This window comes from Hypanus sabinus, chromosome 4 (genome assembly GCF_030144855.1).
Source record: "Hypanus sabinus isolate sHypSab1 chromosome 4, sHypSab1.hap1, whole genome shotgun sequence".
Lineage (NCBI taxonomy): Eukaryota > Metazoa > Chordata > Chondrichthyes > Myliobatiformes > Dasyatidae > Hypanus > Hypanus sabinus.
Window position 1 is genome coordinate 26,639,050 of NC_082709.1, and position 26,055 is coordinate 26,665,104.

A 26,055-nucleotide genomic window follows, 5' to 3' on the forward strand; every position below is an offset into this window, starting at 1 on the left:
ATAAAATTCTTCTGGATGTGGTCATACAGAACGTAATTTAAGGCAGAGGCCAATAGTTTCTTGATTATTCAGGGCATGAAGGGATACAGAGAGAAGGCAGGAGATTGGGACTGAGAAGGAAAATGGATCAGCCATAATGAAATGGCGGAGCAGACTCAATGGGCCAAATGGACTAATTCTGTTCCCAAATCTTTTGGTCGAAACAACTCATCCATGTCCACCAAAGTGATTATCAAAGCTAGGCACATTTGCTTGCACTTGGCCTTTATCCCTCTAAATCTTTCCTGACCATGAACTACCATCCTATCACAAATTAAACCGACTTTATGACTTACATCCTTTATATATGTGAGGAGTAAAAATCTTTTACATCTCTGTCTTAATGTGAAATTTATAGTAATTTATAATAAATAGTATGTGCAACAAGACAGACAATATAACACAGAAAATATAACACAGAAATACATTTGTGTCAGCATGAATTAGGCAGTCTGATGGCCTGGTGGAAGAAGCTGTCCTGGAGCTTGTTGGTCCTGGCTTTTATGCTGCAGTACCGTTTCATGGATGGCAGCAGCTGGAATAGTTTGTGGTTGGGTTGACTCGGGTCCCCAGTGATCCTTCGGGTCCTTTTTACACACTTGTCTTTGTAAATGTCCTGAATAGTGTGAAGTTCACATCAACAGATGCGCAGGGCTGTCTGCACTACTCTCTGCAGAGTCCTGCAATTGAGGGAAGTACGGTTCCCAAACCAGGCAGTGATACAGCCGTCAGAATGGTCTCAATTGTGCCCATTTAGAAACATATCAACTTGAGATGTAGCAGATCCCGTAAATCTGTCTCAGAGGCCGATGTCGGAACACCTTTCAAGAGGGTGAATCCTCATGTCTGGCCCTCTGCACCACCCTCTGCAACTGTATCCTTGACTTTGCTGATCAGAAATAACATCTCCTCACTGACAATAAGCACTGGCGCACCTCAAAGATGTGTGCTTAACTCACTACTCTGCTCTCTCTACACTTGTGATTGTGTGGCTAGGCACAACTCAAATGCCACCTATAAATTCACCAACACCAATTATTGTTGGCGGAATCTCAGATGGTGACGAGTTAGTGTACGGGATTGAGAAAGATCAGCTAGTCTAGTAGCGTTGTGACAATAACCTTGCACTCAATGTCATGAAGACCAAGGAAAGAAGAGGAAATCAGGAGAACACACAGCAGTTCCAATCAAGGGGATAAGAGCGGAAAGGGTTAAACAACTTCAAGTTTCTGGATGTCAACATCTGTGAAGATCTATTCTAAGCCCAATATATTGATGCAATTATGAGGAAGGCACACCAGTAACTATAATTCATTAGAAGTTTCAGGAGATGTAGTATGTTACCACTAACTCCAGCAAACTTCTACAGATGTAAGATAGAAAGCATTCTCACTCATCACATCACCATCTGATACGAAGGCACCACTGCATAAGATCGGAAAAGCCTGCAGAGGGCTGGAAACTCGTCCAGTTCCAAAGCATTGACGAAATCCTCAAGGCGGCGGCAAAACCATGTTACCAGCAGGACATGCTGTCCTCACATTACTACCTTCAATGAAATACAAGGAGCCTGAAGACGCATACTCAACATTTAGGAACAGCTTCTTCCCCTCTGCCATCAGATTTCTGGATAATCCATGAACACTATCTCGCTCTTTTTGCACTATTTAATTTTTATATATATTCTTATCGTGATTAATAGCAATTTGTATGTATTGCAATGTAGTGTTGCCACAAAACAACAAATTTCACAACATAATGTATGTCAGTGATAATAAACCTACTTCCCTCTAATTTGAAAACAACCCCCCCATTCCCCATTTTCTGTTAAGTAGCCAATTTTCAGTTCATACAATCTAAATGATAAGCCTACTAAGCAGCTGCTTTTTGGAATTCCATGTGTACCATATTAATCATATTTCCCTTAATGACTCTTTCTTATTTCATCAAACAACTGTATTGTCATTCAGATATAATTTGACTTTAAAGTAATGTTTAGCCTACATACAAAGTGAGGAATCGAAAGGTTGAGCATGGTGGGACTAATATTTTAAGCTGGGTATATTTTAATGCAAGGAGTATTGTAGGAAAGGCAGATGAACTTAGAGCCTGGTTTGGCATGTCAAATTATGATATTGTAGCCATTAGTGAGGCTTGATTACTGGAGAGCAGCTCAATGCTCCGGGGTTCTGGTGGTTTAGATGAGATAGAGTGGGAAAAATTAAAGGGGGAGGGGTTTTATAACTAGTTAGGGAAAATATCACAGCAATATTCAATCACTATTGACTGGAGTGCTCGCCAGTGAGGCTTTATGGGTAGAATTGAAGAATAAGTAAGGTATGACCACATTAATGGGATTAATTATAGACCACCCAACAGTCTGAAAGATTTAGAGGAGTGAATTTGTACAGAGGTTGCAAGAAACACAAGGTTGTGATGTAGGTGATTTTAACTTTCCACATACTGACCGACTCCCATATTGTAAAAAGGCTGGATGGGCAAGAGTTTGTCAAAAGTGTTCCGGAAAGTTTCCTCAGTCAGTACATAGATATTCCAACTACAGAGAGTGTGATATTAGATGACCTATTTGGGTATTAGACAAGGCAGGTGAAAGAAGTTTGTGTAGGGGTATAACTTACATCTATATCCAGAGATACCGGCCACATGACAGATGTATTGCCACCTGGCTGGTCGGAGGACACACCACATGCCAATCAACATTTGGTCCCTCCCAACTAATCAGTGCACACCTAAATTATTGGTCACCTTAATTGGATTATCGCGCCCAGCCCCATGCTTTAAAAGGTGAGACTTGGCCTTGGCTAGTCCTCTCTTGCAGACCACCACATTGGAGGTAAGTGCTTTGATTTATGCTTGGGAAGGTCTATCGTTTGTCCTGGTAAGGGAGCCGCAGCTATCCAAGGTCAAGGGGGATAGCTGTTGTAGTGCTTTTCCCTTGTTCTTTGTATGTGTAACTGTACCCTGTCCCCACATCACTTCCTGTGTATTGTAGTTGCTTGTGTTGACCTGACTTCCCCTTAATAATAAATTCCTTATTATTAAAACTGTGTGTCCAGGCCTTTACTGTTGAGACTCAAAGAACCAGTTATTTTCCATCACAACAATATCTAATGATCATAATACCATTGATTTCAAGGTAATTGTGGGAAAAGTTAGGTCTGTTCCTTGGGTTGAGATTCTAAATTGGAGAAAGGCCAATTTTGATGGTATCAGAAAAGATCTGACAAGTGTGGATTGGGACAGGTTGTTTTCCAGCAAAGATGTATTTGGTAAGTGGGAGGCCTTCAAAAGTGAAATTTTGAGAGTACAGAGTTTGTGTGTTCCTGTCAGAATAAAAGGCAAGAAAAACAGGTTTAGGGAACTTTGGTTTTTGAGAGATATTCAAGCCCTGGTTAAGAAAAAGGAGGTGCATTGCAAACAAATGAAGTACTTGAGGAGTACAAGAAATGAAAGAGAAGGAAATCTGGCAGGCTAAAAGAAGACACGTGGTTGCTCCAGCAGACAAGGTGTACCCCAAGGGCTTCTACATATATATGAGGAGCAAAAAGGATAGCAAGGAACAAAATTGGTCCTCTGTAAGATCAGAATGGTATTCTATATGTAGAGCTGAAACAAATAAGGGAGATCTTAAATGGATTTTTTGCACCTGTATTTACTCAGGAGATGGACTCAATAGTCTATAGATGTGAGGCAATGTAGCAAGGAGGTTATGGACCCTAGAAGTCGTGTTGTTTGCTGTCTTGAGGAAAATCAGAACAGATAAATACACAGGGCCTGACAACATGTTCTTCGCTAACTGTGGAAGACTAGTGCAGTAAACGCAGGAGCCCTAACAGAGATATTTAAAACATCTTTAGCCACGGGCCAGGTGCTGGGAGGATTGGAGGATAGCTAATGTTGTTTTGTTGTTTAAGAAAGGCTCTAAGAATAAGCCAGGAAAGTATAGGGTGGTGAGCCTGACATCAATAGTGGGAAAGTTATTGAAAGGTATTCTAAGGGACCAGGTATGTAAGTGTTTGGATCGACAGGGACTGATTAGGGATAGTCAACATGGTTTTTCTGTGTGTTATGTCATGTCTAACCAATCTTTGAGAGTTTTTCTAAGAAGTTACCAGTAAAGCTGGTGAAGGCAGGGCAGAGGATGTTGTCTGCATAGACTTTAGCAAGGCCTTTAACAAGGTCCCACATGGGAGGTTTGGTCTAGAAGTTTCCATTGCTTTGCATTCACGATGTAGTAGTAAATTAGATTAGACAATCGCTTCACGAAAGAAGCCAGAAAGTGGTTGTAGATGGTTGCCTCTCTGACTGGAGGCTGATGACTAGTGGTGTGCCACAGGGATTGTTGCTGGGACAATTGTTTTGTCATCTATATAGCGATAAACATGACACCAAGATTAGGGGTATAGTGGACAGTGAAGAAGACCATTAAAGTTTGCAGCTGGATCTGGACCAGCTGGTGAAATAGACAACAAAATGGCAGATGAAATTTAATGTAATAAGTGTGAGATATTGCACTTTGGGAAGCCTAACCACGGTAGGTTGAGGGACTGCAGCAGAACAAAGGGATCTGGAAGTACATCCATAATTCCTTGAAAGTGGCTTCACAGGTAGATAGAATCATAAAGAAGGCTTTTGGCACATTGGCCTTCATAAATCAGTGTATTGAGTACTGGGATTGGAATGTTCTGTTGAAGTTGTATACGACATTGTTAAGGCCTAATTTGGAATATTTTGTGCAGTTTTGGCCACCAACCTACAGGAAAGATGGTCAGAATCCCTGCTGCATCTGCCTGATGGACCCATTTCTTTCCAGATGCCTCGCTATTTCTTTAATGATAGCTTAAACTACTGATGTAAACTAACCAGCCTATACTTACCTGCCTTTTGCCTACATGCTTCTTCTGAACAATGATGTGACATTTGCCTTCTTCCAATCTGCTGGGACCCACCCAGAGTCCAGAGAATTTTGGTAAATTCTCACCGAAGTCTCTACTATAACCTCTGTCATTTCTTTCAGTGCCCTGGGATACATTCCATCAGGACCAGGGGACTTATCTTTCTTTAGGCCCACAAGTTTGCTCAGCACTACCTCTAATGATAGCTATTGTATCAAGGTCCTCATCTTCCATCGCGTCCATATAATTTCTATTTGGCATGTTGGACATGTCCTCCACCAAGAAGACCGACACAAAATAGTAATTTAAAGCCTCAGCCATTTCCTCATTACCCAATATCAATTACCCCTTGTCCTCCAAGGGACCTTTATTCACTTTAGCCACCCTTTTCTGCTTTGTATAATTATAAAAACTTTCACTACCCATTTTTATTGTTTTGTACTAGTTTATTATCATAATCTATCTTCCCTTTCTTTATAGCTTGCTTTGTGGTTCTTTGTTGCTTTTTAAAGTTTTCCCAATCTTCCAGTTTCCCACTACTCTTGGCAACTCTGTACGCATGAACTTTTAGTTTGAATAGGTTAGGAGTTTATTGCCTGGAGCATAGCAGAATGAGCCTGAAATACTTAAAGGGAATTCGAGAGGCAACATCTGCACTCAGAGGGTGGTGAGAGTGTGGAATGAACTGCCAGCAGAAAGAGGTGAATAGTTTCAATATTTAAGAGAAATTTGGTTATGTACTGTACATGGATGGGAGGGGTATGGAGGACAATGATCCAGGTGCAAGTCAATAGCACTAAGCATATTAATGGATTGGCATGGACTAGATGGGCCAAAGGGCCTGTATTTGTGCTGTAGTGTTCTATATCTCTATGACTAAACTTTTCTAACCATTTTACTTTTTCCCACTGACTTGTTATTCAGTCTCTAATCATTATTTTCAATATTATCCCCATCACTACTGTAGACTGAATGGTCTGTAGTTATTTGGATATTTTATGAAGATATTTTATATCTGCAATTTTCCATTCACCAAACAAGTTGAAGAAATTTTGGATTATAGCTTTGCCTTCTGACAAACCATCACACTTTTATTCATAGACATATATAAACTCTAGGTCTCTATAATTAAATTCACATTATTATTTCCATTCATATCCATGGTTCCTGTTACTTAATCCTCCTCTACAGCCACTTTTTCTTTTCCACACCCTAGGCATACTGCACTTCTGTGAGCTTTCCTATTGACAACTCTCATTAATTAATCTAGGAAAAACTCATTAGTTCCCTCCTCCCACCCGTAAGTTTCCACAATACTTTTCAAATTAGGTCTTCCTAAAATATATGCAGCTTTTTGTTTACTCAGACTAATTGTCTTGTTACTTGGATTGAAAAACAATGTTGTCAGGTGTGAAGTTCTTCTGGGATATTTCCATGTTAAACATGCTTTCCAAAAATTGTTGTGAGCCAGTATGGTAGTCTACCCTCACATCTGAGTCAAAAGGCTAGGCTTTTAAATTCTTAAGACTTGTGGACAATAAATAAAACTGACTATCCTAAACTGACAAACTTGCTATTTACTAGCGAATTGTTTGGTAACAATGATCCTAAAAATTCCACTTCTCTTTTCATGATATCTCTATGACCATTTACTTGACCTTTCCCCATCAATCCTCAACCTCTCTACAAGCCTGAACTCTACTTTCCTCTTTACCTTCTCTCTTACTTCGAGATGCACCTTAAAGATAGAGGAACTATTTTCCTTCCATCCCTGAATCCATAATGTATTCCTTAGCCAATCTGGGATATATAAGGATCTAATCACAGATGATAAACCAAGTAGCCTTTTCCTCCAATTGGTAGGTTTGAAACTAGGAGCAATGTCTCAGGATGAACAATTATTTATTTAGAAATGAGTCAAGGAGAAATTTATTTATACACTTACAAATGCAGAGAATTCTCTAATTCTTGGATGCCAAATCACTACCTAACTCAAGACTGAAATTAAAAACATTTGGAATAATAAAAGATGAGATACAGGATTATTGACAATCTAATCAAAATGAGGTAGTGGGGTACAAATGTCATGTGGTGGACTCCTGCTGTAATTATTATGTTCTCCTGTTTTGAATTAAGCAAATCAAGAGTTTAGCAGTGCATTCATAATACTTCAAATACCGTAATTATAGTAGTGGTGCCTTGCCCATGGAAAGAAGAACTACAGAATTGTAGATTTCTTATCTGTAGCTTTTAATGACAGCACTAACAAAGTAATAACCTTAGAATTTGAAAGAGGGAAGGAATTTTAAACTTTGAATATTAAAAGCTTTTTTTATTTACATGAAGTTTCCAACTCCGCAACAAGCTACCAAATACAGGAAAACAATTATTGTGGTACAAATTAGTGCATGCCTTTCCAACGCAGACCATGCAATCTATTGCTTAAATTGATATATATATACAATCAAAGCAGGCTGCTTGAAGTACTGAAGTAATAGGAATCTTGAAGGAGAGAGAGAGGGGGAGAGGGAGACACAGACAGACATACTTTATTGATCCCGAGGGAAAATGGGTTTCATTACAGCCGCACCAACCAAGAATAGTGAAGAAATACAGCAATATAAAACCATAAATAATAATAAGTTGAGGTGGAGAAGAGGGGGAGAAAGTGTGAGTGTATGAGTGTGCACGCATGCATTCAAAAGTACACAATGAAAATAAAAACTAGTGAAATTTGAATTGTGATGCTGAACATCAAGAAACTAGAGTTTTTAAAATACAATTATTTTAAGTGTTTCAAATTTTTAGACCTCCAGAAAAGGAACTGTTCCGATCAATGGCAGATAATTATTTCTATACTTTGAGGGAAATTTCACATTAAGCATTAGATTTATATATTTAATTTGTATATAGTTCATGCAACAATCCTCAATACCTATTTTGGAAGGGTGCATCTAATTTTTATTTTAAAATATGATCAGGTGTGCAAATTCAACTTAAAATTTTATATGAATACCCTAATGCTACTAATAGCAGTAAATGGTGCAAGTAAAAATCGGTAAAAGTTAATAGCAATAACCATTTCTGTAACTTTGCACAATAACTATTAATATAAGTAATAGGCATGGGCCACTTATGAATTAAAAAATGAAAAATACTCAATATGCTTTGTCTGGAAACTGCCATCTAGTGTTTAGAAACAGATTAATTACATTTTTAGTCATTTTTTTTAAAGGAGCCAGAGTAGATCTTTATTTTTTCAGAATTGAGACTACGAAGTCCTACGCTTAGTGTAGTATGAAGATACCCACCATTTTTTTCACCAAATTAAACACAGCCATTTACTGAGCCACTAGTTATTCATTTGAGGCAACTATATTTTAAGACTATAGTTTTTTTTGGTTTGTACAACTTAAAGGTATAATGAGTTGCTCTTCAAGATAAATATGATTCTATTCAAATCAACTTAAAATTGTTTCTCTTGTTAAAAATAACTGACAAGGCAATGGTAAGATTTCATAGGTGAGACGCTGGCAAATCAGGTTAAAACAATTGTTTAGTGATGTTAAATAAAAGTTTCAAATTTTGCAATTTAAAAATGCTAAGCAGAGGAAATGAACTAGATATATTGTGGTGACTTGTTTCTGAAAATATCTTTTTTCCTAACTGCAAATCAATTCACTTGAATGCAACAAACTCCACAAATATAAGCACAATTTTAAAGTACAAGTTGTTTAATGATTACAATTTTGGCATTGATTCCAAAAACCAGTTATGTGTTTTTGCACTCATTCTAAAATAAAATCTTTTCTCTTCAGCTGCCATTTATTCTTGAACTCTCATGTCTTTTACAACAAAACCAGGATAATTCTTTCCCCCGTGTAAATCCACAGTACATTTGTATTAACAGGCATTCTAAAACTGAATGTGACTGCCACAGTAGCTTATCGCTAGAGACTTCTCTTAATTCAAAGAAGTGTCTAAAAAGCTGCAAAGGTACTCTCACCTTGACAGCAGTTTCACTGCCTTCTGCTTTAAAATCTTCAAATTTCATTACTTCGGCCATAATGAAGCCCTTCTCGAAATCTGTGTGGATCTTGCCAGCAGCCTGAGGTGCCTTCGTCCCTTTCTGTCAGTAGAAGACCAAAAGAAAATTAATTGTTTTTAGGAAGATGGATTACAGGAGAGATGCATGTCTCTTTGATACAAAATCAGCTTTCAGAGAAACTTTGTATATGTGACATGTCAAGTGATATGAAGCAATCAGCCTTATCCTGATATTGGATACCCATTAAGCAAACCAGGGATAAAGTGTCCTCTGTTATCAATGCAAAACAGCAATTTTTGATACAGATTTTGAAGGTAATATTGATTTTAGATGAAGTAATCTTGTCACCATGAGCCAAACAACATTTCTTTTCATTTAAAGTGTCTGAGGCAACATTTTGGTTACATGATCTGAAACTGTAATTGAATTTATTGACCCAAAAAGGGCACAAACTGCATTTTCAAAAACATTAGACAGGCTTAGCTTACTACATATTCAAACACTTTAAACAGAAATGAAATATCTTGCCTCCTGAAAACTCTTGATTTGGGTTTTCTGGAAATTAATTGATATAAAATGAGAAAATATGAACCTATTTATAATATAACTGCAAACAAGTGAAAAACAAATGTAAATATTGTTTAATTACTTAAAATGATAGTTACCTTACAATTTATGAATATAATTTAGAATCAGAGTAATATAACACTGACAAAACAGGAAAACAAATTACATTCGATTTAGTGTACATATATCATGTGTAATCTGGAGTCTGCATTGACAATTTACCATGTAAATTATATACATTCAATGATTCATGGTGTTTGTCTTCATATTCTGAAAACCATGATGCAAAGGAATATCCAGCACATAAAGGTAAAATGCTAATAATATTCAATTTTCTGTTGATGGCCACCTTCTACTCGTATCCAAATAAAATACCACTTCAGTGATAGAATACTGAAAATATAAGAATCATAAACCAGATTTCAGGTAGACAATGGGAATACAATATTACTCAATTGTCAAAATGCTATTTTATACAGTTATCAAAATTATCATGAAAAGAATGTTGACACAATGACAACTTCAAACGTATATAAACAGTACATTAAATTGTCTGGTCTTCAAAACATTTTTTATAGCTTTCCATGATGCTTGCTTGACTAAACCTCAAATTCAAAATTATTAATGTAGAGTAATTAGGTACAATTACATCAATGCAAAATAAATTACTCTGTCCTTGCACACCTTTTTTAATATACAAAATTCTGTACTAATAAGACTATATTGTTTTCAAACATAACAAAATTTACAGTTTGGTATTTTAATTATGTGCCGTTCCTCCTTCAGATAATCTGCTGGCAAAAAAAAGTCAAGGAGTCTGACCTTCCTCATTCTTCTCTGCCAACTTGACTAAGTTCTAACCTGCACCAAGTCCTGTTCACCCATCATATCTGTGCTTGTTGACATACATTTTCTTCTGGTAAGCAATTAAATTTAAAAATTCTCATCCTAATTTTCAGACCCATATCTCTGTACTCCCTGTGATCAAAATAAGAGTATGTTGTTCAGTGATGGGTTACTGGAGCAACAATTTAGGGACCTGGCCTGATGATCTCAAATCACATCATAACAAGAGTAATGATAATTCAAATAATCAAAAAGGTAGTTCACTGATATCCTAAAAGGAGGCTATTCTGCCCATCGTGGATGTGCTGGCAAAAAGACTTGCCTAACCTCACCCTTTAGCACTTGGGTCTGTGGCTCTGCTGATCACAGGTCTAACTACACATGCAGGTTTTTTTTTAAAGTGATGAGAAATTCCATTTCTACTACATACTAGGTAAAGAAAATTTTCCTCACTTCCCTCTAATTCAACCAATTACTTTTTTCTGCTGTGAAAGGAAAATGCATCATTCCCATTTACCCTCTAAACCACTTCTGCCTCTCCACTATAATTTAATGCATGATGATTATCTTCCTTCAGCCTATATTCCCAAAGTAAACAGCCATTGTTTATTCTTTTTTCACTGCTACAAGTTTCCAGTTCTGACAATATCCCTGAACCTTCATTGCAATGCTTTAAGTGGAATCGCATGATTCCTATAACATGGCAACCAAAACTCAAGCTGATGTCTAATTAGTGTGGTCTACAGTTCTAAAGTAGTTTGCTATTATATTCCCTTAGCTATTAAAAAGCATTCCATGCACCTTTTTAACAACCCTATTTCACCAATTCTGTTGTCTTTAGTATCTGAGAATGTGGATGCCAAGATCCCCCCTTATTCCTCCCACTGTAAATTCATGTCGATCCTCTCAAGCACATTACCTCACACTTCTCAGAATTAATTTCCATTTGTTATTTTTCTACCCAACTACATCTTCCTGCAAAGGGTCTTGGCCTCAGATATCAACTGCTGAATATTAATTTTCATAGTTGTTGCCTGACTTGCTAAGTTTCTCCAGCATTTTGTGTGTTGATCTGGATTTCCAGCATCTGCAGAATCACTTGTCTTCCTGCAATCCGAAGCTTCCCTCCTCCAATCAACCACATGTCAATTCTTGTACCATCTGCAAACCTCATTCCACCCTATTTCAGAATGGATCATTAACAGACTTTACAAAAAGTAAGGGACTGAATCCACCACACAAAAAAAACAAATCATAAAACACCTATCAAATATTTCCTTTTGCTTCTGCCACTGAGCTAATTTTGGATCCAATCTGCCAGTTTCCCATGGGTTTTTACTTTTTTGCCCATCTTGTCAAAAGCCTTATTGAAATCTATATACTGCAGACTATATGAAACACACTGACCTCATTAATCTACTTTTTGTCTTAGCCTTACTCCTGGACAAATATGCATGACCAACTTAAGTGCTCTCTTAAAAAAAAACTCCAGCAATGATTAGGGTGGGGAATAACTACTGACCTTGTCACTACAAACCACATCTGTATGAAGAATGCCTGCAGTTTTTAATCCTGGTTTGCTCTTGCCCTGAATTTATTTACTCTATGGAAGAATTAAGCAGAGGAATTTTCTCTTATGATCCCCACTGTGAATCTTCCCTCCTTACAGTGTTACTATTTGCTAAATTAATGTTTTAAGTGGCTTGGTCAAATTTGGTTTGGAAAATAATTTTAAGAAGTGTAAGATAACATTTTTGGGGAGGATCAACTAGTGAATTTACTATGGCAGGATACTGATGGGCTTGGAGGAACAAAGGGAGATAGATCATGAAATGCACATGTTACTTTACAGATAGTGATGGATATTTAGGTTCATAGCAATACTTCATGGCAATGGGCCAGGATATTGATTTTAAAGAAATAAATTCCGCTTGTCACACAAAACAAATATTGTGCTTACATCATTAAATCAAAAAATATGGTATTCAAAATGCAATTTAAATTCACTTCAGTTTTTTTGTAATGATAGGAAAATATAATGCATGATTAATATAATTCCAATAAAGTTTAGTTATATTAATGTCATATAATATGTTTTTATATACTTTATACATTTTGGATTCCACTTTGATATTAGTGTAGCAAAACAAACAGAATAAACCCAAGGTGTTTGTTTTCCTGTTTGAAATATCACCCCTTCAGCAGGACAGCTTCTTCCGTCTGCTTCAGCCACACATAGTAATTTAATTGCACCAGCCAACAATACTCAGCAGATCATGCAGCATCTGTTGTTCCATGGGGTGATTTAATGGGCGGCAAGGTCACATAGTGATTAGTGCAATGCTATTACAGTTCTGGGCTTTCCGGAGTTCAATTCCTCAATACCTGAAGCCTGGACTGACACCTTGCCCTATTATCCTGTTTATTATTTATTGTAATGCCTGCACTGTTTTTGTGCACTTTATGCAGTCCTGTGTAGGTCTGTAGTCTAGTGTAGCTCGCTGTTGTTTTTTACGTAGTTCAGTCTAGTTTTTGTACTGTCATGTAACACCATGGTCCTGAAAAACATTGTCTCATTTTTACTATGTACTGTACCAGCAGTTTTGGTCGAAATGACAATAAAAGTGACTTGACTTGACGCGGTGCTGTTGTTATGAAGTTTTCATGTTATTACCATGACTGCATGGGTTTCCTCCCACAGTCCAAGGACATACCAGTTAGGTTAACTGGGTCATTGTAAATTGTCCCATGATTAGACTAGTGTTAAACTGGTGGGTTGCTGGGCTGTGTGGCAACATTAGGCCAGAAGGGCTTGTTCCGTGCTGTATCTCCAGATAAAATACATAAAATAAAATGGATCCATTTTAATAAATACTATCATGGCATCCAGTTTTTTTTATGTTAGTTCTGTTGATCAAAGATCAAATTTCAACTGTCATGTAAAAGAACAATTCTCACTTCTGCTTTTTTTATATACAGGTTAACACAAAATTTTGCAAACCTGTATCCTACACAAATTACTGGTTCTCTTCAGGTCTTGGTTGCAGTAATATAAAGTTATGATTGCTTAAATAATGGGCAACAGTTTATTTATGAGGCATAGAAGAACAAAGAAACCTGAAGATTTCTAATGTGCCCAACTCCCTTTAAATTATTCAAAATAATTTAAAGTCTATAAGATAAAGGAGCAGACTTGAGTCATTCAGTGCATCGAATATGCTCCACCTTTTAATCATGGCTGACTTTTTCATCTCCATTCACCCAGCTTCTTCCCATAACCCTTAACCACCACACAAGTCAAGAACCGATCAATCCAGACAAGATGGCACCAAGCTGCAATGTCCATCAATGCTGTGGCTCAGGCTTGGATGTACTTTAGGTTCATTGTGATAGTCTTGAGGACAGAGTGAAGAGTTAGTGGTCAGGTTAGGGTTTAGCGAAAAGGATCAAGGGCAATAACTGAAAGATCAGGGGCAGGAGCCAATGTTTTGGTCAAGATGGTGGCAAGCTGCAAAATTTGTTGATGCCTTGGCTCAGACAGTTGCTTTTGAGCTTCATAATGATGATCAGCACAGGAACTAAGCGGTCAGGTTAGGGTTCAGGGATTCGGGATGAGGAAAAATTAGAGGTTATGGGTGGTAAATGAAGAGTCTGGGCAGGAGCCAGTGTTTGGAGTCCAGCTAAGAGGGCTCCTTGGTTGAACGTTAGGTCTGCAGGAGCTGTGAACACTAGTGGTCCCCAGGTCACGTTTGTTTGGACGGGAGCCACAAGGGCCTGCAACACTCCCTCCCCACCCAAGACACTGGAAGTCCATGCAAGTCTGGAAGTCAAGGACTGAAGGTCAAGCCCATGATTGATTAAACCCTGCAATCAGTAATGAGGGGTAGGCCAAGTTCAGAGGCCAAAGCTGAAGGTTGAAGTCCAGAGATTGCCAAGTCCAGAGACAGAAGACCAAAGGTCAAAGCTCAAATAAGAGAAAATCTGCAGACATGAAATCTGAGTAACAGACACAAAATGCTGGAAGAGCTCAGCAGGCCAGGCAGCATCTATGGGGAAAAAGCACAGTCGACGCTTTGGCCCGAAACATCGACTGTACTTTTTTCCGTAGATACTGCCTGGCCTGCTGAGTTCCTCCAGCATTTTGTGTGTGTTACAAAGGTCAAAGCTCCTGGATCGGCTTACAAAGAGGTCAGAGGCCCAACGCCTGCGACTCTGGACTAGGGACAAATGGTTGGAGGCCCAATGCTTGCAAGTCTAAGAGTCCGGGGCCCCCAAGGTCTGGAGGCCCAGAGGCATCCTCTCCTGGGGTTGGAGGCCTGTTTGTATGGGCAAGTGGATGGGTGGGAAAGAGGCTTGTTTTGCCTTTGTTGGTGCTCTTGCTGCTTGTGTTGCTCTGTTAAGCAGTGTGGGCTTGCTAAGTTGATGTGGAAATGTGAAGTGACACCCCCAGTACATCCTGGTTAATACGTTGGCTGTTAATACAAATGACAGATGTTTCAATGTACATGTAATAAATTAATCTGAATCACTACACCCAATGATGGCCTCCACAGCCCTCAGATTCACCACCCTTTGGCTGAAGAAATTCCTCATCTCTATTTTAAAGAGTGTCTCTTTATTCTGAAGGTATGCTCTTGGATATTAGTCTTTTCTACTAATGGAAACATCCTCTCCACTCCATCCAGGCTTTTCATTATTTGGTGATTTTTTAAATGAGTATTTGAGTCTCCGCCTCCACTGTCCCCCACCCAATCCTTCAGAACTCCATGGTGTTAAGGCCAGAGATATCAAATGCTCATTTGTTAAGTCTTACATTCCAAGGATTACTTTTGTGAACCTCCTCTGCACCCTCTACAAGACCAGCATATTTTTTCTTAGATATGAAGCCCAAACTTGCTCACAATGTCCCAAATGCAGTATAATCAAGGTCTATAAAGCCTTGGCAGTACACTATTGCTTTCATATTCTAGTCCTTTCAAAATGAATGTTTAAAGTGCACATGCCTTCTTTACTACTCATTCAATCTACAAGTTAACCTTAAGGGAATCCTGATCTAGGACTCCCAAGTCCCTTTGCACCTTGAATTTCTGAATTTTCTCCCCATTTAGAGAATAGTCTACACTTTTATCCTTCCTACTAAATGCATGACCCTACACTTCCTATCTGCCATTTCTTTGCTCAACCTCCTGACCTGTCCAAGTCCTTCTGCTTCTTCCTGCCATGGCAATATTATCTGTTCATCTACTTATCTTGGTATTGTCTGCAAACCTGGCCACAATGCTATCAGTTCCTTCATCAAGATCATTAATGTGCAATTGGATTCTCAATTTCATCACTTGCAGACTCCAGTCAGTTTGAATTGGTAATATCTGCTCCACAATCTCCACACACACATCACAAGGCTGTGTACTTAAGTCCCTGGCTCTACTTGTTTTATACTTATAACTGTGTGGCTAAGCACAGCTCTAATGCCATGTTCAAGTTTGTTGACATTACCACTGTCACTGGCCAAATCAAAGGTGGTGAGGAATCAGTATATATGGAGACTAAAAATCTGGCTGAGTGGTGCCACAACAACAACTTCTCAGTCAAAGTCAGCAAGACCAAGTAGCTGCTTATTGAGGAGGAAACCAGAGATCCATGAGCAAGCCCTCATCGGGGGAATCGAAGTGAAGATGGACAGTAACTTTAAATTCCTCAGTGTTATTTCAGAGGATCTGCCCTAGGTCCAGCACACAAGTGTAATTATGAAGAAAGCACGGAAGCTCCTCTAATTCCTTATAAGTTTGCGAAGATTCGGCATGACATCTAAAACTTTCATAAGCTTTTATAGATGTGTTGGAGAGTATATTGACTGGTTGCATTACAACTTGGTATGAAACACCAATGACCTTGAATGGAAAATTCTACAAAAGTTGGTGGATACGGCCCAGTCCCACACAAGTAAAGCCATTCCCATCATTGAGCACATCTACATGAAGCACTGTTGCAGGAAGCAGCATCCGTCATCAGGGACCCCCAACACCCACATGTTCTCTTCTCATTATTGCCATCAAAAAGAAGGTATGGAAACCTTAAGGCTCACAGTTATTAACCCTCAACCATCAGGTTCTTGGACCTGTGGGATAACTTCACTTGCCCCATCACTGAACTGTTCCCACAACCTATAGACTCACTTTCAAGGACTCTTCATTGTATGTTCTTGATATTTATTGCTTATTACAGTATTTATTATTATTTCTTTTGTACATTGTAGTACCTTGCCTCTTAAACAATGGGCTCTTGTTGAGCAGCCTTGTATGCAGCTCCTTGTCAAAGGCCTTCTGAAAATCCAAATAAATAACATTCACAAATTCTGGAATAATTTCCTGGTCTTTTGCCCTCTCTGGATCTTTTCATCTATAACTGGTGATCAGACATTAACTCTCTTGACTTCAGCGCCACTCTCCTCTATTTGAACCTTACAGGCACTGCCCTCCACATCAATAATAACCTTACTACCAAATGCATTTTGTTAATGTGGGTGCTGTTGCGGTCTGGCAGACTGACCTCTACCTTTCTGAGGCCATGCAGCAACTCTCAGACACATCCTTTTACTTACCCCTTGAAAAAGATTCCACTCAAGAGCATCAGGCCGTTGTTTCCTGCACCATCACCAACCTCATCAGCTTTGGAGATCTGCCATCTACTGGCACCAACCTCAGTTCAAATACCCAATCTGTTTCTGCCCCTGACCTAAAATCCACAAACCAGTGTGGGTAACCATTGTTTCTGGCTACTCCTACCCACTAAATTTGTACCCACATACCTTGATGACATTTTATCACCTTTGGTTCAGTCCCCTCCTACCTATAACTGCGTCACTTCACATGCTCTTGATCTCTTTGGCCACTTGCAGTTCCGTGGCCCTGACTGCCTCATTTTCACTGCGAATATCCAGTCCCTGCACACTCCTGTTCCCGCATTAGGAAAGCCTTAAGGCACTCCACTTCTTTCCAGACAACAGACCTGACTTGGTCCATCTCTGACACGAAAATTCATTAGTACAACAGCTTTGGTGTCAACATTATCTGCACATTGGGAAGTTTGCAACACAAAGGTAACCCCATGGGGCCACTGTGAGTAGCACTTATAAAGTGCAAACTAGGATCAGTCCAACGTATAAAGGCTGACTGGACATTGCATCGAGCCATATTTTGAACCACCATGAATGTTGATAAGACCTCAAATGCATCATGGTAACTGCATGAAGCCATAAGAGAGTAGTTTAAAATAGTAAATTCAAGAAAGCATTCTTATGTAGGGGTGAATAGAATATTCTGCATATCAATCACACAATATATTAATATAATCTCTTAATTTAAAACAAATCAACATTAGTCAAGTAAAGCAATAGCAGCAGTCACACAAAACCCAAACAAACTTAGCAAATACCAAATGAAAAGCAACATCAATTTCACTGGGGACAAACCCAGTCACACAGATTAAGCAAGCACAATACTGAGGTGCCTTATCTCTGACCACAGGAGGAGGGAAGATAGATTCTGCAGGATGAAGAAATTCATACTATGTAATAGGCAGCATCAATTGCTACCTGCCTCAATCAATGCACCCCACTTTCACTGTTCAACAGCTCACAAATAATTAAAGTTAAAACGAACAAAACCTCATCTATAATGACTAGCTAACCACTGCCATGACAAGCTTAAAAGTCAGTGATATCAATCTGAATTCAACAGTGTGGAACTGTGTGTGGCTGACAACAAGACTATGAAACATACCTTTATGGTCCATGCTCGTACTTCATCCGGGCCTGCAGTAAAAAAATATTCGAGCTGAAGAGATGAGAATCCGGTCTTGATGATTTTGGCCAAAGCACTTAAATTACAAACAAATCAATTTAACAATTCTATTCAATACATTGCAGTGCAAATATTTATATTTTGGATATTTGACCTCAAAAACATCAAATGGCAAAATATATTATTAAACTCTATCCCCCAATTATTAGACCTTTTCACAATATTAAATTTGCTCCAATAATAACTGAGTACAAACATACATCATACAATGAAAAGCTTCAAACCGAAGGTTGCAAGCTAAGTATAATCAACTTTTTCCTTAATAATCAAAGTTTCACAAAGGTTGTCATGAGAATGTACGACTCATGGCCTGTCAGGAACTTCATAAAAACTTCAACAAAATTAGAAACTGTCAGTAAATGTTTAAAAGTAAACCTTATATGTAAAATGCTGAGAATAATAGCCCCAAAAAATAATTTATTTGGGTAAAAAATGTGCGATGTCGCAATTTTATTCCAGTGTTTTAAATAATATGTTATCACAATCCCTTTCTATTTTCTCAAATCGCTGATGTAATACATTAGCACCCAATGTGGAGCTTTTTCCAGATTTCTACTTTTCTCAGTTTGTACTATGTGATAACCTGAATATACCGTGTGGTGAGGGAAGAACCAAATCATTAGAGTATGACCTAAATCAAAAGATTAGAAAGTGTGGTGCATACTGAATGCTATGACTGACAAAAAGGAAGTCCACTATGACAGTCTTTCTTAGCCCCCCCAACCCAGGCGAAGCTCATTGGTGGCAGCACAAAGTTGGAAAAGAAAACAGGGAAATGAACTCAGCCCTTCAGAACCTGCTTCCTTTTAAGTAATTATTTATCAGAAGGCAGCAATTAGTAGTGGGGGAAGAGGGACTCTTATCTGCTGGGTGAGAGTCACACCAACTGGTCAAAGAAATCATGTACCACTTATCATTTGGGGATGGTTTACACCTGGTGGCATAAAGTGAAGAAACAAGATGTTCACAATCACATTCAGGTGATTTGCTGGTCATCAGAAGATCAGTTCCAATACTGCAAACCAGCAAAAATGTTTTTTGCTTATACAGTCAGAGCTCAGATTTCACCCACAGCCATTGAAAGCAGATTCAAAGAACACATTTATTAAATATTATCCAGCTTCTTAAGCTCATTCCTGACTACATTATAACTCTCAGGAGCCCTGCCTGATCTTTGCTTCCTAAACCTTAAGTATGCTCCTTTCTTCCCTTCGACTGGATGTTCCACCTCTTGTCAGCCATGGCTCCTTCAGCCTACCATCCTTTCCCTAGCTCAATGAGATATGTCTCCAGCTGAAACACTTCAACATTAAGAAAGAGGATGTGCTAGGACTTGTTGAAAAACATTAGTATAGGTAACTCCCTGAGGCCTGATGCAATACACCCCAGGTTACTACAGGAAGATAGGGAGGAGACGGCTGTTCCTTTAGTGACAAACTTTGTGTACTCGCTGGCCAAAGGAGTTGTACCAAAAGACTGGAGCGTGACAAATGCTGTCCCTTTGTTTGAGAGAGGTAATAGTGCTAACTTGGGGAATTATAGACCAGTGAACATAAAATCAGTGGTAGTCAAACTATTGGAGAGAATTCTTACAGACAGCATCTAGACAGGTGTAGTCTGATTAGGGAGAGTCAGCATGACTTTGTAAGAGGCAGGTCATGTCTCACAAGCTTGAATGAATTATTTGAAGAAATTACAAGACAAATTGATGAAGGTAGAGCAGTGGATGTGATGTTTATGGATTTTAGTGAGAGGTTTAGTTAGAGCATTGAGTACAGAAGTTGGCATGTAATGTTAAAATTGTACAAGGCATTGGTAAGGCCAAATTTGGAATATTGTGTACAGTTCTGGTCACCGAATTATAGGAAAGATATCAATAAATTAGAGAGAGTGCAGAGACGATTTACTAGGATGTTACCTGGGTTTCAGCACTTAAGTTACAGAGAAAGGTTGAACAAGTTAGGTCTCTATTCATTGGAGCGTAGAAGGTTGAGGGGGGGATTTGATCGAGGTATTTAAAATTTTGAGAGGGGTAGATAGAGTTGACGTGAATAGGCTGTTTCCATTGAGAGTAGGGGAGATTCATGATTTGAGAGTTAGGGGGCAAAAGTTTAAGGGAAACAAGAGGGGGTATTTCTTTACTCAGAGAGTGATAGCTGTGTGGAATGAGCTTCCTGTAGAAGTAGTAGAGGCCAGTTCAGTTATGTCATTTAAGGTAAAATTGGATAGGTATATGGACAGGAAAGGAGTGGAGGGTTATGGGCTGAGTGCGGGTAGGTGGGACTAGGTGAGATTAAGAGTTCGGCACGGACTAGGAGGGCCGAGATGGCCTGTTTCCGTGCTGTGATTGTTATATGGTTGTTATATGGTTCAACAAGGTGCCTATGGTAGGCTCATTCAGAAAATCAGGGAAACTTGACTGTATGGCTTGACCACAGAAGACCGAGTGTGATAGTAGATGAAGTGTATTCTGTCTGGAGGAAGGTGATACCTGGTGTTCCAAGGTCGGCAGATCATACAAAGGTTGGTGGAATTGTGGATAGTGTCGATGCTGACATAGAATACAATCGGAATTGATAGGATGCAGAGTTGGGCTGAGAGGTGTCAGATGGGAGTTCAATATGGAAAAATGTGAAGTGATACACTTTTAAAGATTGGGCTTAAAGGCAGAGTATAGAGTTAATGGCAGGAGATGGTGTAGAACAACAGAGATCGAGGGGTTCATGCCCGTAGATACCTCAAAGTTGCCACACAAGTTGTTAGAGTGGTTAAGAAGGCACAAGGTATGTTTTGTGATTTTTATAAATAACTTGGAGGAGGAAATGTTTGCAATGTAAGACAAAGTTTGCAGATGACAAAGGTTGGTGGAGTTGTGGATTGTGTAGAGATTGTCATAGGATACAACTAAAATTAACTGGATGCAGAGATGGGTTGAGAGGTGTCAGATGGAGTTCAATTAGTTGCAAGGCAACTCTATAAATTTCTGATTAGACCACACTTGATTTATTGTGTTCAGTTCAGGTCACTTCATTATAGGAAAGATGTGGAGTTTTAGAGAGGACACAGAGGAGATTTACCAGGATGCTGCCTGGATTCAGGAGCATATCCTCTGAGGATAGGCTGAATGAGCACGGACTTTTTTCTTTGGAGCAAAGAAGGATGCAAAGTGACTTGATAAAGATGTACAAGTTGATAAGAGGCACAGGCAGAATGGACAGCCAGCGACTTCCCCAGGGCAGAAATGGCTAATTCGAGAGAACATAATTTTAAGGTCATTGGAGGAAAGTATATGTTAGAGATAGTTTTTTTTAATACACAGAGAGCAGTAGATATGTGGAATACTCTGCCAGGGGTGGTAGTAGAAGCAAATATATTAGAGACATTTAAGAAACTCAGACAGGCACATAGACAAAAGAAAAATGGAGGGCTATATGGGAGGGAAGCCTTAAGTTGATCTTGGAGTAGGTTAAAAAAGCCTGTACTGTACTATGCTCTGCCCAGTTTTGTAGAATCAAAGGCAATGTGCACAGGAAGAGATAAAAATGATGAACAAATTTAAGGGATAACTACCGTAAATTCCAGACTATAAGCCGCTACTTTTTTCCCACGCTTTGAACACTGCGGCCTATACTACGGTGCGGCTAATGCATGTTTTTTTTTCATGCCGCCAAAAACATTTTGCCTCGTAACAGTAGACCAATAAAATTGATGAGTAGTTCACAGAGGTCCAACGAAATTGTACGATAAATCAAGCGCACTTTCACAATTAAATTATTGTAAATCAGTCATTTGTACTCACCCTCATCAACATGGAAAACACTCAAAGAAAAGCATATGATGCAGCTTTTAAGTTAAAGGCAATCAATCTGGCGGTTGAAGAAGGAAATCGAGCTGCTGCACATGATCTTGGCATAAATAAATCAATGTTGAGACGGTGGAGACGCCAGCGTGAAGAACTGAGTCAATGCAAAAAGACGACAAAAGCTTTCAGAGGTAATCATAGCAGATGGCCCGAACTTGAAAACTTTCTTGAAGACTGGGTTAACACACAGAGAGCAGGCGGCCGCGGAGTTTCCACCGTGCAGATCAGATTGAAGGCTAAAGCAATCGCCACCAAAATGAAAATCGAAGATTTTAGAGGTGGGCCATCGTGGTGTTTTAGATTTATGAGACGAAAAGGCCTGTCCGTCAGGGTACGCACGACTCTGTGTCAGCAGCTCCCTCTCGACACCACGAGGAAAAACTTGCTAACTTCCGCACATTTACTCAAACAAAGATAGCGGAGAATTCCATCGGGCCAGATGATATCATAAATATGGATGAAGTACCTTTGACGTTTGACCTGCCTCTCACTCGGACTGTTAATAAAAAAGGTGACTCGTCCATCACACTGAAAACAAGTGGCCATGAGAGAACGCATTTTACTTGTGTTCTGAGCTGCACAGCATCCGGACTAAAGCTTCCACCGATGGTGATTTTTTAAGCGGCTGACAATGAAAGTTCAGTGAAAGCTGCCATCAAGAGTACAAACTCAATTCCAGCTGTGATTCCTGGGGGCACCACAAAGTATTTGCAGCCACTGGACGTCAGCGTGAACCGGGCATTTAAAGTGGCGCTGCGTGTTGAGTGGGAGGCTTGGATGACGAGCGGCGAGAAATCCTTTACCAAAACAGGACGCATGCGAAGAGCATCTTTAACTCAAGTCTGCCAGTGGATCCTAAATGCATGGAGCCGTGTCACAACTTCCACCATCACCAGCGGGTTTCGAAAGGCTGGACTGCTGCGTGATGAAGCGGACCGCGTGCGCTCAAGTGAGAGCGACAACGAAGAGACTGAAGTGAGTGACGAGATCCTTAGGTTTTATTCAATTCGATCACTGAAGGACTTTGATGGTTTTAGTGCACAGGAGGAAGATGAAGAAGACGATCAATAACTTTTCCTGGTAGGCTGCAGTATATATATTTTTTTTTACCAGTCATTAGGAGATATTGGAATGTTGTTCGTGCACTGTTCAGTAAAAAAGTATACGCAACGTAATTTGTGGTTACCGATACGTATGTATATTTAAAAGTAGCTGTGTTACAGGCACTGTTCGAAAAAAAGCATTTGCAATATATATTTGTTTATGTTACCATACGGATTTAATTAAAAGTTAAAAAATCCTCATGTGTAATATGTTTCTGTGTAAATATCTCATATTACAACGTGGGACACCTGCGGCTTAAAATCCGGTGCGGCTTGTACAAGTACAAAATTGATTTTCTTTCTAAAATTACAGCGTGCGGCTTTTAATCAGGTGCGCTCTGTAGTTCGGAATCTACGGTAAATGCTGCTCCATTTGAAGTCCATTCAGAACTAAGTAATTTGATTTCAGCACAAACACTGAAAACTTAAAATACTTAATGGCAATTCAAAATGTAAATTGGAAACTCCTTTTTCATTTAAATAAATTAATAAATAAAAAGAAAGCTTTAAAAAGTAAATGTTCAATAACCTTTGTGTTTTGTTTTCTTCCAGGTATTTTGTTTTTTCTTCTTCATCATCCATATCTTGTAACTTGAGTTCCATTGCTCCACTGAAAGGTATGACCAGTGCTCTTGGGTCATGTTTGTCTACCCACTCTTTAATTTTTATCAACCTGTACACAAAAGATGCACAACATTGTTAGGTACTCTGGGCATCATTGTGCAACAGTCAACATTTAGCAGTACAAATATTTTCATAAACAATTTTTTTAATTGCTATTTTTCTATATAGACCTTACATGGTCAGATATGCTTAACTGATAATTACATTAAGAATCCGAAATACCAGTACAAGGTTGCATTTATCTTTAGGATCAAAAAGTAAATCAAACACAGGAGTTACTTGCAAGTTAAAAATGCAACAATGCCATTAAAAAAGGCTATTATCATTGAAGCAGGCCCATTAGGGATTGAAGGTGTGTTGGCAAATTGGAGCCAAAATTAGCTTTGTGACAGAAGGTAGAGAATAGTATTGAAAAGGTTGGTCTTCGGACTTAAAGCCTGCATTCTGTAGTGTACCTCACTTAAGAAAAGGTGCCAGGACCTCTCTGGTTCAATATATATGACTTAGATGAAAATACAGGTGGTCTGATTAGCAAGTTTGCTGACATAAAAATTGGAATTGAAGTAAAAAGGCTGTCTAAGGATATTGAGGAGCAGAGATCAAATGGAGAATTGGGCAGAGCAGTGGCAGATGGAATTCAATCAGAATACTGTATGGTAATGTTTTCTTGGACATTAAATTCTGGCAAGACATTTACAATAAAAGTCGGAATATTGGTATACAGAAAGATCTTGGATACACTTTCATTGTTCCGTGAACCTGGAGACACAGTTACATAGGACAGCGAGAAAGCATTGGCTTGCTTGCCTTTGTAAGCAATGAATATAAGAGTTAGGACATCATGTTGTAGCCGTACAAATAAATGCTAATGCTGCACCTGGGTATTGTGCACCACACAACAGAGCAGATACACACATTGGAAAGAATGCAGAAGAGATCCATCAGGAATGAAGGGCTTTAGTTAAAATGAGAGACTGGGTGAAACATAGGGGGGAGTGGCTGAGGGGAAAACAAACATTTATAAGATTATGAGGAAGACAGAAAGAGTAGACATTCAGTCTTTTTCCAAGGTAAGTGGTGTCCAAACATAGAGGGCTTAGATTTAAAGTAAGAGGAGAAAATTTTAAAGGAGATCTGTGGTGATCTGTGGAGATCTTCTACACAAAAGGTGGTGATTGAGGCAGATACAATTTAAATGTTCAAACGACATTTCGAGAGTGGTAGGAAAACAACACAGGGAAACAGGTCTAATGTAGGCAAATGAAAAATGTCATTGGCATGGATGAATTGGGTTAAAGGGCCCGTTTCAGCTATAAGACTATACAAGTGAAGGCTTTTTTTGAACTGACTATCTAAAATATTACAAGATATTTGGTTTCAATTAGCCTATTGGTTAGGTTACCAACCAGCAGAGGGCCTGAACTACTGATCCAGGGACACTCGTTTCAGTTCACCAAAGTTATTGAATACATTTGTATAATATGCTAGCACAGTACCATTTTTCATGAAACAACTGTAGTATTAGGGAAAGTCAGGAAGGAAGTCTGCTGAACATATTCAAGTCATCCTAAATGACTCTGGACCCATCAATGAAGTTGATCCTTAATTGTCACTTAATTTGGTCCAGCAGTCAATTGGTCCTAGAGACAATTAAGGATGGACAATGTTTCTGGCTTATTGGTGAGTTCTATTCCCATGAGTCAACAAAATAAAAATCACCAATTTATTGTTAAATTGCCACTAAAGAGTTGCATGGTTCAGTCATCTATTTGAAGATAGTGATTTTTAAATGTTCAAAGGGTGTTCTGAAAGCAAATCCAAACATAGAATTAATAGAACCAGCATACACAAGAATAAATCCAAAAAGAAAAGTTTCTTTTTACACTGTGGCTAATACAAAAAAAGTTAACAATAATTATATAGATTTCTAGATAAAAATGTAAGAGTGGGGCAAAGTAGTACTAAATTATTTGAATGACAAAGAGACTGGTAAGAAGGTTTGCTAACTTCAAGAGAAGCAAATTGTGTAGAGTTTATTCAAAACATTAATTCTTCTATAAACCAGCAGGAGGCAAGAACAATTATGAGATTATATACACACCCATTCAATACAGCTTTGGACTGATCCCAAGAAATTAAATGCAATCAGTTTCCATCATTTTGTTCCAATGAGTTGTACGTTCACAGC

At 38.8% G+C, this 26,055-nt stretch overlaps 1 protein-coding gene across 1 annotated transcript in view; it reads right to left on the reverse strand.

Moving 5' to 3' along the window:
- The window catches only part of ola1 (Obg-like ATPase 1), a 177,114-nt gene that overhangs the window by 11,913 nt on the left and 139,146 nt on the right, over positions 1 to 26,055 (reverse strand). The window contains exons 8-10 of the mRNA XM_059966679.1: positions 23,773 to 23,916; positions 18,198 to 18,294; positions 8,962 to 9,084 (exon numbers count right to left, since the gene is read on the reverse strand). Of these exons, the coding sequence (XP_059822662.1) occupies positions 8,962 to 9,084; positions 18,198 to 18,294; positions 23,773 to 23,916 (364 nt within the window). The remainder of the gene's footprint in view (positions 1 to 8,961; positions 9,085 to 18,197; positions 18,295 to 23,772; positions 23,917 to 26,055) is intronic.